This window comes from Muntiacus reevesi, chromosome 1, assembly GCF_963930625.1.
Source record: "Muntiacus reevesi chromosome 1, mMunRee1.1, whole genome shotgun sequence".
Classification (NCBI taxonomy): Eukaryota; Metazoa; Chordata; class Mammalia; order Artiodactyla; family Cervidae; genus Muntiacus; species Muntiacus reevesi.
In genome coordinates this window covers 240625117-240637323 of record NC_089249.1, presented here as the reverse complement: position 1 = coordinate 240637323, position 12207 = coordinate 240625117, and the positions used below count along the sequence as shown (strand labels likewise).

General features: G+C 45.2%; 1 protein-coding gene across 2 annotated transcripts in view; it reads left to right on the top strand.

The window, feature by feature from the left end:
* GLRA1 (glycine receptor alpha 1) overlaps positions 1–12207 on the top strand; it is a 90396-nt gene that overhangs the window by 39462 nt on the left and 38727 nt on the right. For both annotated transcript variants that reach the window (XM_065936108.1, XM_065936099.1), the window contains exons 2-3: positions 896–1023; positions 6267–6334. In XM_065936108.1, coding sequence (XP_065792180.1) covers positions 896–1023; positions 6267–6334 — 196 coding nt within the window. The remainder of the gene's footprint in view (positions 1–895; positions 1024–6266; positions 6335–12207) is intronic.

The window sequence follows — 12207 nt, the reverse complement described above, 5'->3', positions numbered from 1 at the left end:
TTTACCTGGAACCTACAGCTCCTTCACTAGCTGTGTCCCAGTTTTTTTAAACTGTTTTGAAACTTTTTTGAGAGTGCTTTTGAGAGAGTGTTTTTGAAAGTGTTTTGAGAAAGTCCCATAAGTATAGGCATCTAAGTTTGTCAAAGGTTCTGAGAAGACTCAAGATAAAGACGCCTGGTTCCATTTGTGTTCCCAAATGCATTTGATCTGGGCATCTTTTTTAAAAAATTGGTAGCTCATTCTGACAAGAAACTCTGGGGAAAGACTGGACTATTGTTGTTTAATCACTCAGTCGTGCCTGACTCTTTTACAGCCCCACGGACTGTAACCCGCCAGGCTCCTGTGTCCACGGGATTTCCCAGGCAAGAATACCGGAGTGGTTGGCCATTTCCTCCTCCAGGGGATATTCCCGACCTAGGGGTCGAACCCACATCTCCTGCACTGGCAGGAAGATTCTTTACCACCGAGCAGCTAGGGAAGCCCAAAAAAGCTGGACTACTTGATCTCTAAGATTCTTTCTGGCTGCACTGTTCCATGGACCTCTGAAAGTACAGGCACCCAAAACACAGGGCTGGGCCTTGTGGGAAGTTAACCCTTCAGTCTCCTCTCTCAGAGAAACCAGCAGTCAAGGGTGATTGCCCAAAATCTTAGAGACGCAGCCTTAAAAGAATCAGCAGTTTCTTAGCATCAACCAGACACTCTCGGCTGCCTGCCAGGATCCCACGCAGGCTGAAACCTGGGCTGGGTAAACAAGGTACCCTGAGCCTTACCTCATTAAGGACACATATTAGCTATTTCTCCAGTGGTTCTTAGAGCTGGGCTGAGCAAGGCTGGGATATGATCTCAGTGTGAGAAAACCCCTCATTAACCATCTGCCTCCTCTCTCCTTTCTTAGTCTTGCTGCTTCCAAGGAGGCTGAAGCTGCTCGGTCTGCTTCCAAGCCCATGTCGCCGTCCGATTTCCTGGATAAACTCATGGGGAGGACCTCTGGATATGACGCCAGGATCAGGCCCAATTTCAAAGGTAGATAAACTTGCCTTTCAGAGCCCCAGGCCAGGGATCTGCTTTCCCAGATTGTGGCAGCAGGCCCCCTGAATTGTATGCAGATGGTAAATACCCGGTATGAATTCCACGACTCTTTCCTCTACCCCAAGGCAGATACTGTTAGTCAATTCACCAAGGCCAAACAAAGCTTCAGAGAGTCCAACTCCACAGGGTCTCTGGTTGCCTGTGTCACTATATGGGAACTAAACCCACTTGCTAGCTTTACAAGTAATGAATGAAGAATGTAGAGAAAAGGGTTCAGGTTTTGCTTCGGGTACAAACTTATTCTCTGAGCTTGGATAAGCCTCTTCCTTTCTCTAGGTTTCAGTCTCCTGGCCTGGGCAGGGATGGAGCGGGCTATCTCTGTGGTTTTTAAACTGTGCCTCATGGAATCTTGGGGTTTCTTCCCTGCGTCCCAAAAGAGAGAAACAGAGGACAAGATGAGCAGGTCCCCCACCTTGCTTCTCCCCCAAGCAGCTGTACTTTTATTTGTCTTATATGAGAAGCTTCTAACTACAGTTCATCGACTGAAAGCTTCCCCTGGAGTAACAAATAATTTTGGAACTCTCTCACCTAATAAGAGCCACAATTTCAAATGCCTAGTAAGATAATAGGGAGTGCTACAGATATAGAATAATAGTGGTGCAGGCCCCTGGAAAGTAGGCAATCCCTCCGTCCCCCCAGTTCCTGGTCACCCCACAGGACTGTGGGTCTTGTGCTGCCAGACCATCCAAAAGTCCAAGGAAAGCCACAAACCAAGATTTATGAGAAACTTCCTGAAACCTAGCACATGTAAATACAAACAAAACCATGTTTGGAAGCCAGATATGCCCTATGGGTAGCCCATTTATTAACCACAAATGAAGTGATCTGAGAAGCTTCTTCTGGCTCACAGTCCTCTGAGCTCTTATGTCTTACAACAAGAGGGGCCAGTTCCTGTCATCCACTGATGCCTCAGAAGGCTGTAACCATCTCTAACTGCTGGGCAGGTTTCTGCATGCGCAGACTTGAGGACCTCCTTGGGACCTGTGCACCCTGACCTTCCTCCCAGCACCCCTGCAAAAATCTTATTTCAAAGACACACAGCCAACCCCTGATCAATCCTTGATTCCAGATGTCCTTCCTTGCTGTTCCTTTTGGCTCAAGTCCAAGACCGAACAAGAGATGTGACAGCTGCTAACAGCTTCCTAGTATCGGCTCCCCCATCCCCCCACCCTCCAAGTCCACTTCTCAGAGCACTCTGCAAATGGAAAACAGGCTGGGAGGTGCACTGAGGTTTGTTTGGGGGCCCAGTTCCCACACTTGTTGATGTCGAGGTGCTCTTGCTCCCCAGCACCTCACTCCTGAGGCCATTCTCTTCCAGGATTGTTAGCACCACCTTTCTTCCCTCAAAGACAGTGAGTCGGCACCCAAGCCCTTCACCAAAGTCACAGTCTCAAACACCCAGAGGGGCCTAGCAGGTACGGCACACGAATGAAATAGGATGGGGGTAAGCGGAGAGAACCAGAAAGTACAGACCCCGCTAAGGGCGGCCAGGTCTCAGTTCCTGCCAGGTAGGAATGCAGGCCCTGGGTGGCGTGCCTTCCCAGATGAGACTTAAGTCAGGGGGTTTATGTGAAATCTTCCAAGTTGGCAGCTAAACCATATCGTTGGGAAACACCATTGGCCAAATCAAACACATCAGAGAAAACCGACCACCAGTTTGCATCTGCAGCTTCGCAGTTTTCAGGAATTCCATCCCCCCGCGCCCCCTCGTGGGCTCCTTCAGAACTCCAGCCTGAGTAGAAGTGCCTTGGTCTTGTCCATCTGCTGAACGTGGGGCATCCAAGTTCCATGTACTAGTTATCCTTTGTGCATACCCCTGTACTTGGCACACAGAAGGCCCACAGTACACCCATCATAAATGAACGCGTGAGCAAATGACACTAAAAATATGCTAGGTAGAACAATTAAGTGACTTACCCAAGTCATGCTGCCAAGACTGGGGACTTTAACCCAGCTAGCTGCTCTGACTCAGTTCTGTCTAATGCTAGTGATTTATTTAGTTGCTTACTCCCTGATTCATTTATTTACTTACATAGCAGCGGACATAACCAATGAATCATGGCCCTTTCCCTCCTCACCCTGAAAACATTATTCCAAACACTCAGACCCAAAACTTATAGGTCAAGACAATCCCTTGGGCCTTTCCCAACCCTGCTCTATCTCTACCCCCTATAATCTCCTCTGACTTGGGCTCTGAGCAAGGTGCATCTTCTTGGAGCCCCAGCCCAGGTGAAGAGGAGCAAGATCTCTACTTTCCCTTGTGGTGAGGGCTGAAACATTGATTGTAGGGTACCTCCTGCTTCTGAGCCCCATGGCCCCTTTCACATGTCCCAAAAGCCCCCCACAAACTACAGAGCTCCTGTAAAGGCCAGGCAGAGTAGGCCCCTTTGACCCCCAAGACAACAGGAAGGGGCCTGCCTTGTTTGAGGACCCCACAGGGTGATGAATCACTCAACAGTTTCACCTGAAGATATGGGTTCCGGGGAGAGTGCAGAACACAGTGGCAGTGAAAATCGTGACACTGAAATAGAGAGCTCGAAAACTGGATTCTAACCCTCCCACTACTTACCTGATGTCTGTGACCCAGAGTAAATCATTTGACACTGCTGGGCCTCTGTTCCTGCATCTGTGAAATGATCCAGGAAAACCAGGCCCTGCCAGCTTTGATATTCTGTATCTTTGCTAAGACTCTGTGTATCACAATGGCTCCCAGGATCGAGGGCATAGCCCAATGCAAACATACACACAAGACCAAAATTAAACTTTAATATTTAATGAAATATATACATTACACTGCTGCCAAAGGCAGCCAGATTGTAATTTTCTTGAGGATAATTTAATTTCAGATTTATTTCAATGAACCACACCTCCCCATGAGGTCCTTTTGGCTGGCGCCCTCTCGCACACATAAATCAGGATCTAATTTATATGGGAGTCACAGCACCAGACACTGGCAGGGCCTGGGTGGGAACTCTGCGCACGTCATTTCAAGGCACAGGCAGTAACTCTTTGGGGCATCTTAATGGTATGAGGCTAAATGAAAAGAGAAACCTGGATCTGAGTCTAAATGAGGGGGGGAAAAAAAACCCTAATGGGCCTTTGTTCTGGTGAAAGTGACCAAGGAGGCAGATTCTGCTCAGCATAAGGAAAAATATTTAGCAGGCAGAGCTATCCAACTATGGAAAGTGCTGCTCGAGATGAAATGAGTTCTCCACTGCGAGAGGTGATCAAGCACTCAGCCCTGAATGAGTAGCAGTGGTTCCTAAACCCACTCTGCATGAGGATCACTCAGGCCACTCATTAAACAATAAACTCTGGGCTAATCCCTACAGATTTGGGTTCACTGGATCTGGGGTTGGGCTGAGGACTCTGTAGTTTAACAAGTTGCCCAGGTGATTCTATGGCAGACAACCCTGACTGCACCTCAGTTTGAGAAACAGTTGGTTAGGTGATCTTTCAGAAACACTCCAGCCCTGCAATCGTATACAGTAACCTTGTAATTCAACTGAGGCACTTCCATAAGGGAATTCCAAACCCATGGAGCTGAGAATGACTGCCCAGATCAAGATCTACTCTCCCAAGTTGATGGGGAAATTGCATCCCAGAAAAGGGAAGGGTCATGCCTCAGAGAAAAGAGCCAGTGAGAATTTGGGGCTGTGTCTCAAACACAGGGATCCTGGCAAGCCCTTGGAAGGAAAGCCTGGATTTTCACAGCAGGATTGAGTCCCTTTCAATACCCCAGGATTTCTGAAAAGAAAAGATCTTGGCTGAGTTTGGGTGAAACGCTTAGGCTAATTTTTCAAGATGAACAGAGGAGTGGGTATAAGAAAACTTGGATCAAGTCCTGGCTCCCCCACTTGCTGGGTACAGAAGACCAGGTGAGCTACTAAAGTTCTCTGTGCTCTACTATGAAGCTGGGAATCTCATTGCTAGAGGGACCTAGCAACAATAATTTTGCCCTGCCTATGTCAGGACCTCATGGGGATCAACTAGAAAGTGGACCTGGAAAAAATTCACAAATGGCATGTTGCCATCTTCAAGTGGAGGATGATAACCTATTATCCAAGTCTGAACCCCCTTCAAAGTCAACTCAAGGTCACCATCACCTTCACAAGGGCTTCCCTAATGCCTTGCTCTTCAGAACCTCTCTCACACCTGGACTCTTACTGCTTATATAACTTTTACCCACGGCCTCACATTATTTCCTGGTTATTTTATGCTGGCCATCTTGCCAGCATGAGTGGAAACCCGGTGCTTAAAATCCTGGATTTTGCCACATTATGACCTTGAGCATGCCCCTTCCTTTCTCTGAACCTCTCTCCAAAAGTATAGTCATTAAAACCACTAGCTTCAGAATTCGGCCAATCTGAACTCGGGCTTGACCATTTACTAGCTGTGTGACCATGGACAAACAGCCTCTCTGAGCCTGCTTCCACATCTGTAAAATATTGGGGATAACCATGTCTTCTCATGGAGCTACTGAGAGGATAGAATGAGATAACATTAGTAACACTCTCAGTGCAACAGCAAACCCTGCTCAATGAATGGTAACTGATTGTACAAAACGAAGAGACTGGGCTTCAGTTGGACAGAGATCCTGCCAGCAACGAGATTCCAAAGGGCAAATAATCCTCCTCTTCTTTCCTACCCTTGCAGTAGGATTCAAAAAGTTTGCCTGGAAAGTATTTACCAAAGACTTATGGACTTCCCTTGAGTTTCCCTCTGGACTCCTCAGCTGGTAATTCCCATCAACGCCCTTTCAGACACTCATTCTTGGTTCAGAAGTTCAAGGCAAGGAAGTTGCTGTTTCTTGCAATTCCCGAGATGGCCTCCAAATGTTGTAGCTGTAAATACATTTCAGCCACAAATTAGAAGGCAGCCAGTGGGGTTTGGGGAAGGCATTTCAACCATATGGCAGGATGATGAATCATCCTGTGTTAATGAAAGTACATCTCAGCCTCTCGTGCTCTGTACCTGGTGCTCACTTGGGGACCTGGGAAGTTGGCATAATGATGTGGCTGTGAGTCCCTGCTGCCTGAGAGTGGGGTGGAGGACAAGTAAGGGTCTCCTCCACCAAAGGGGATCTATCCCCAAATTCAGCATTTCATGAATGGGTCTCATCCAGGGGGGTTTTTTCATGGCTATGGAGCTAAGCAGGAATCTCTTTTAATTGGCAGGTCCCCCAGTGAATGTCAGCTGCAACATTTTCATCAACAGCTTCGGTTCCATTGCTGAGACAACTATGGTGAGTGAGTAAAAACACAGGCTGCTACTTATTGCCTGGGAGATCTCTCCCCCTGAAATATTTACCCTCTGTACTGGTCTTGCTCAAGGAGGTGGGAAATCTGGTGTTTTTCAGGGCTTCTTGGGATTTGGACATTTTTTACTGTCCTGTTCAATGTTTTGAGTGAAGACATACATCTGAAAATGGCAGGGAGCTAGGGGGCTAGCACATGCTAAACACTTAGGATTACAAAAGCAAAATTCTATCAAGAGGTGAAAGTTTTAGATTAAAAGAAAATATAAAGACCTGCTTGTAACTTTAAAATTCAGCTGCGGAATAGCAAAAGACGGGTTATACAAGTTGAGATGGGTATACTTGGTTGATTCTTCTGTGTTTGTATATATTTAAAAATTCCCACAGTGAAAATTTTAAAATAAATCTGTTATAGTAGAAAAAATTCTAGAAGGAAAAATAACCAAATGTTAATAGCAATTATCCCTGAATCAAAGTCTTATGGAGGATTTCATATCCTTCAGTATTTTTATATTTTTCTAATTTCTGCAAGGAGTAAATCTTATGTTAATAATTATAAATGAATGTAATGCTACTTTAAAATATTTTTCTCAATGCTTGAAAACAAAAAATCAATTGTATTTGTTTTGAAGGGCACAATCTAGCTTGTGAGAAAATAATTAAAACGGCCTCAAATCGACTGTCTATGAGCAGAGTGAGAAGCAGTCAGTCAATCACCAAGTCCTATAGATGTTACTGCCTTCAAATCCTAAACCATCCATCCCCGGATGCCTACCTGCCCCTAGTCTAGCTCAGGTTGCCACGGTGCCTTGCTCACATTACTGCAAAATGTCCCCAACTTGCATCTTGCCCCCTCCAATCTATTCTTCCTCACACTGTGGTCTTTGTAAGATACATACCTAACTACAGCGGTCCCCTGCTTTAACAACTCCCCCGTAGCCCCTCACCTTCAGCATCAAGCTTGCAAGACCCCTCTGATTCTGGCTGGCTGCATCTCTTCCCTCTCACTTCCCGTTCTGGATAAATGGAATTGCTCAGCCTTCTCCACCTGGGAGGTGCTTGCTCTCTGGTTTCCAGACTTCTCTTGATGCTGCGGAGGCCTCTGCCCAGGGCCCCCACTCCAGCTTCCTTTCCATTGCCAACCCTCAGATTCCCTTAACTCTCTGCTTAGGATGACCTCCACAGGAAGCCTTCACACTCTAACACACATGTACACATGTATAAGCTCATATGTGCGCTTGACCTAATGCTAGGACGGGTTCCTTCTACCCATTCTCGCGACGTGTGCTACGATCCCCACTGAACACACTGGCCGTGCATTCTCACACGCTCACAGTCACCCGTGGGTCCCTCCCCTCACTGCAATGTAGTTCAGTTCTCTGGGGGCCAGAATCTTGTCTCCTTTCCTGTGGTAACCTCAGCACCTGGCGCAGTGATTTAATAATGGGTACTCAGTAATTTTTTTTAAATAAGTAAGCCAAATCTGATATATTATGTTGATTCAAACCGTGATTTGGTCTGAGATATTTATGCCAGTTAGATCTAACCTTTTAGTCCCAGATTGGCAAAAATTGCTGAGTTCTGAACATCATGGGGCAAAAAGTCCAAAATCTATCCTTTTGCAGAGAGGTCTGTTTTAGTATGGTCAAATCAAGCAATCAAAGTCCCAAAAACTAACAGGCCTTTTATCTCCATGTGGAGATTGTCCCGCCTATCAACTAGAACAAACATGGCTGCTTTTCACTGGACCTCCTGGTCCAAAAGCCAAGTCGTTCCACCCTGTGAACGGATGCCTTCTCAGAGTTACTAGTGAACTACTAGTTCTAGGAGTTCTAGTAACTAGTTACTACTATCTACTGCTCTTCTCCCTCCAGACCAGACAGGCATGGACATCTGCATCATTCATAGTGCATGTGACAAATGTTAAACTTCCATCTTCTTCCAAAATGGTAGAGAGTTATCAAACCAAGTCACAGTTTACATATGACCCCATTATGTAAGGAACTTGGTTATTTGAGACAGGTGTACGTATCTGCACTCCAACCCCACCCCTGCTTTCCTATAACGGTAGCACAGAAATCTATTTCCTTATTACAGATTACTAATGGAGTAGTGGTTTGCCCTTGTTTTGCATGGTGGTTAAAAGCTGAGACTCTGAAGGAAACCTGGATTCACTCACTTTATGTAAGAGGCTGATTTGCTTTGTTATCTTTAAGCCTCAACTTCGTTGTCTGTAAAATCCCAGAGGTGATTAATTTCCTACTACTTCACCAAGTTAATTTTTTTGCCTCCTGAAATTATTATGGATGGAAATTATAAGCAGGAAAGCATTTCTCAGAGTAAATGCTTTGTGAGTGCTCTTAATGTTTCCAGTGATGATGATGAGAACGGTGGGGGCAATGATGGGGGCTCTGGGCACTGAAGCCCCAAAGTCACCCCAGATTAGTTGTGTGATCCTGAGCAATTCCTTAACTTCTCCGAGCCTTAGTTTTCCCTTCTCCAGTATATCCTGTCTACCTCTTCAGACTTTATTCCTGCTACATATGCTTTCTACAGAGACAGTATAGCAATTAGGACAAAGACTTCCATGCCCGGACAAAATCTGAGACTCAGCTCTGTGACCATGCATGAGGTAGCCTAAGTCAGCCTCCTCCTTTGCAGAGCAGGGGACCAAGAGCACCCACCTGGGACTGTTGTGAGGATCGGGAGATAAGGCATGGAAGTGCTGAGCACAGGGTCGGACACAAAGTACGCACAAAATGAATGGTAGTTATTATTTTCAGATGCCACTCCAAGTTTTCAACAGCTTTCACATTCATTCTCTCATTTCATTCCTTCACCAAATACTTGCTCTGAAAACCACTCTATAAAGCAGACTTGGCAGACACAATGCTCCCCAGTGTACGGCTGAGGAAATGGAGATTTGAAGACACCCCCATCCCAGAACTAGTTAGTGACCGAGCAGGAATTAGGATCATATTCTCATAACTGCCAGGAAACCATCCCCAAGAAAAAGACATGCAAAAAGGCAAAATGACAAAATGGCTGAAGATCACAGACATGGGAAATTGAGGGACTCCAGGCCCACAAACACACTTAAGCAACAACCTAAGTGTTATCCAGAGTGGAAACCCAACCTCAAATCATGCCAGGCTCAGCATGGCTCAGGAGAAAATAGTGCTGAAAATGGAGGTAACCAACAAGGGGAGGAGCCCAGGGAGGTGGCTGCCTGGAGCGGAGATAAATAATGTATAGACAGAACGTGAAGGGCTGGCAATGAGGTGCTTCTTTGGGAATGGGCCACAGTTGACACAGTTTTCTCTTTATTAACTAAAGTTAATCCAAAGTAGAGTTGTCATTTTCTGGCTTCCACATTCAATAATACTGTGATTTTTTTCCCCCATGGGGTTCTTAATTATCAATATGTGTTTAATTTACATTGCAGATAATTCAGGAGAAAACCTAAAATCTCAGAGGTAGAAAAACTGCTAAGAAACTAAGTCAGTCTTTATTTTACTGAAAGGGAATCCAATGTCTAGAGTGGTGACAAAGCCTGAGCAAGGTCACACAGCATACACTGGGTATGACAGAAACCCAGGTCCAGGCCTCATTACAATGGCCAAGAGCACCACTCCCCTGCAGCTTCTTTCTCCCCTAGATCCTACCAACCAAACCCTCTGGATCACTTTCCCATTCAAGCCTCTTTCCTTGTCACTCAGAATATGCTTAGAAAACAAGATGGCATTCAAAAGCAAGACTGTAGACTTGTATTAATATGTAACACTAAAAAGGGCAACAACCACACATTAAATGTTACTGTGTGTCAAGCATTATGCAGAGCACTTCCATATGTATCATCTTATTTATACCTCACAACAACCCCCATGAGGCAGGACATGTTATCTCCATTTTTGTTGTTGTTGTTTAGTCGCTAAGTCATGTCCAACTCTGTGATCTCATAGTCTGTAGTACACCAGGCTACTCTTGTCCTCCACTATCTCCTGGAGTTCGCTCAAATTCATGTCCACTGAGTTGGTGATGCTATCTAACCATCTGATATTCTGCTATCCCCTTTTCCTCCTGCCCTCTATCTTTCCCAGCATTAGGGTCTTTTCCAATGGGTCAGCTCTTCACATCAGGTGGCCAAAGTATTGAAGCTTCAGTATCAATCCTTTCAATAAATATTAAGGGTTGATTTCCTTAAGATTGACTGGTTTGATCTTCTTGCAGTCCAAGGGACTCTCTAGAGTCTTCTCCTGCACCACAACTCAAAAGCATCAATTCTTTGGCACTCAGCCTTCTTTACGGTTCAACTGTCACATCCATATATGAGTACTGGAAAAATTATAGCTTTTTGACTATATGCATCTTTGTTGGCAAAGTGATATCTCTGCTTTGTAACACGCTGTCTAGGTTTGCCATCATTTTCTTTCCAAGGAGCAAGTATCTTTTAATTTAATGACTGCAGTCACCATCTGCAGTGATTCTGGAGCCCAGCAAAATAAAATCTGTCACTGCTTCTACTTTTTCTCCTTCTATTTGCCATGAAGTGATGGCACCAGATGCTATGATCCTAGTTTTTTGAATTTTGAGTTTTAAGCCAGCTTTTTAACTCTCCTCTTTCACCTTCATCAAGATGCTCTTTAGTTCCTCTTCACTTTATGCCATTAGAGTGGTATCATCTGCATATCTGAAAATGTTAGTCGCTCAGTTGTGCCTGACTCTTTGTGACCCCATGGACTATAGCCTGCCAGGGAAGAATACTGGAGTGGGTTGCTATTTCCTTCTCCAGGAGATCTTCCTGACCCAGGGATCAAACCCAGGTCTCCTGCATTGCAGGTAGATTCTTTACCATTTGAGCCACTGGGGAAGCCCATATCTACATACCTGAGGTAGTTGATATTTCTCCCACCAATCTTGATTCCAGCTTGGGATTCATCCAGTCTGGCATTTCACATAATGTACTCAGCACAGAAGTTAAATAAGTAGGGTAACAATATACAGCCTTGACATACCCCTTTCCCAATTTTGAACCAGGCTGTTGTTCCATGTCTGGTTCTACAGATTTCTCAGGAGGCAAGTAAGGTTGTCTGGTATTCCCAGCTCTTCAAGAATTTTTCACAGTTTGTTGTGATCACACAATCAAAGGCTTTAGCGTAATCAATAAAGCAGAAGTAGATGTTTTCCTGGAATTCCCTTGTTTTCTCTACAGTCCAACAAATGTTGGAAATTTGATCTCTAGCTCCTCTGCCTTTTCTAAATCCACTGGCCATCTGGAAGTTCTCCGTTCATGTATTGCTGAAGACTAGCTGGAAGGATTTTTGAGCATAATCTTGCTAGCAAGTGAAATGAGTGCAATTGTGCGGTAGTTTGAACATTCTTTGACATTGCCCTTCTTTGGGATTAAAATGAAAATTGACCTTTTCCAGTCCTGTAGCCACTGCTGAGTTTTACAGATAAGAAAACTTAGGCTCAGAAAGGTTAGGTCCCTTGCATAAGGACACACAGCTAATAGGTGGCAGAAGTAGGAATTGAAGTCAGATATCACCCCAAACTCCATGTTCTCCTGAGCCAAATATGAGCACTTAATGTCTGGATATTTGGGATTATCCAGCCCTTGCTTGTTTTTGTGTTTTTTTCATCATAAGGAAGTCAGAGCTGAAAGGGAACTTTACTGAACAGACAGGCCCAGGCCCCCATACTTCCAGCCCAGGGCTCGGCCTCACCAACCATGCAATGAGCGGGTCGTGTACCCTGGGTCCGTGGTAATATGGTCACAGTCCCAATGTCAGAAACTTTCCAGGCTGTGTCTGTTCTCTAAGAGCTGCAGGAGTGCAGAGCAGCTCTATAACCAGCTGGAG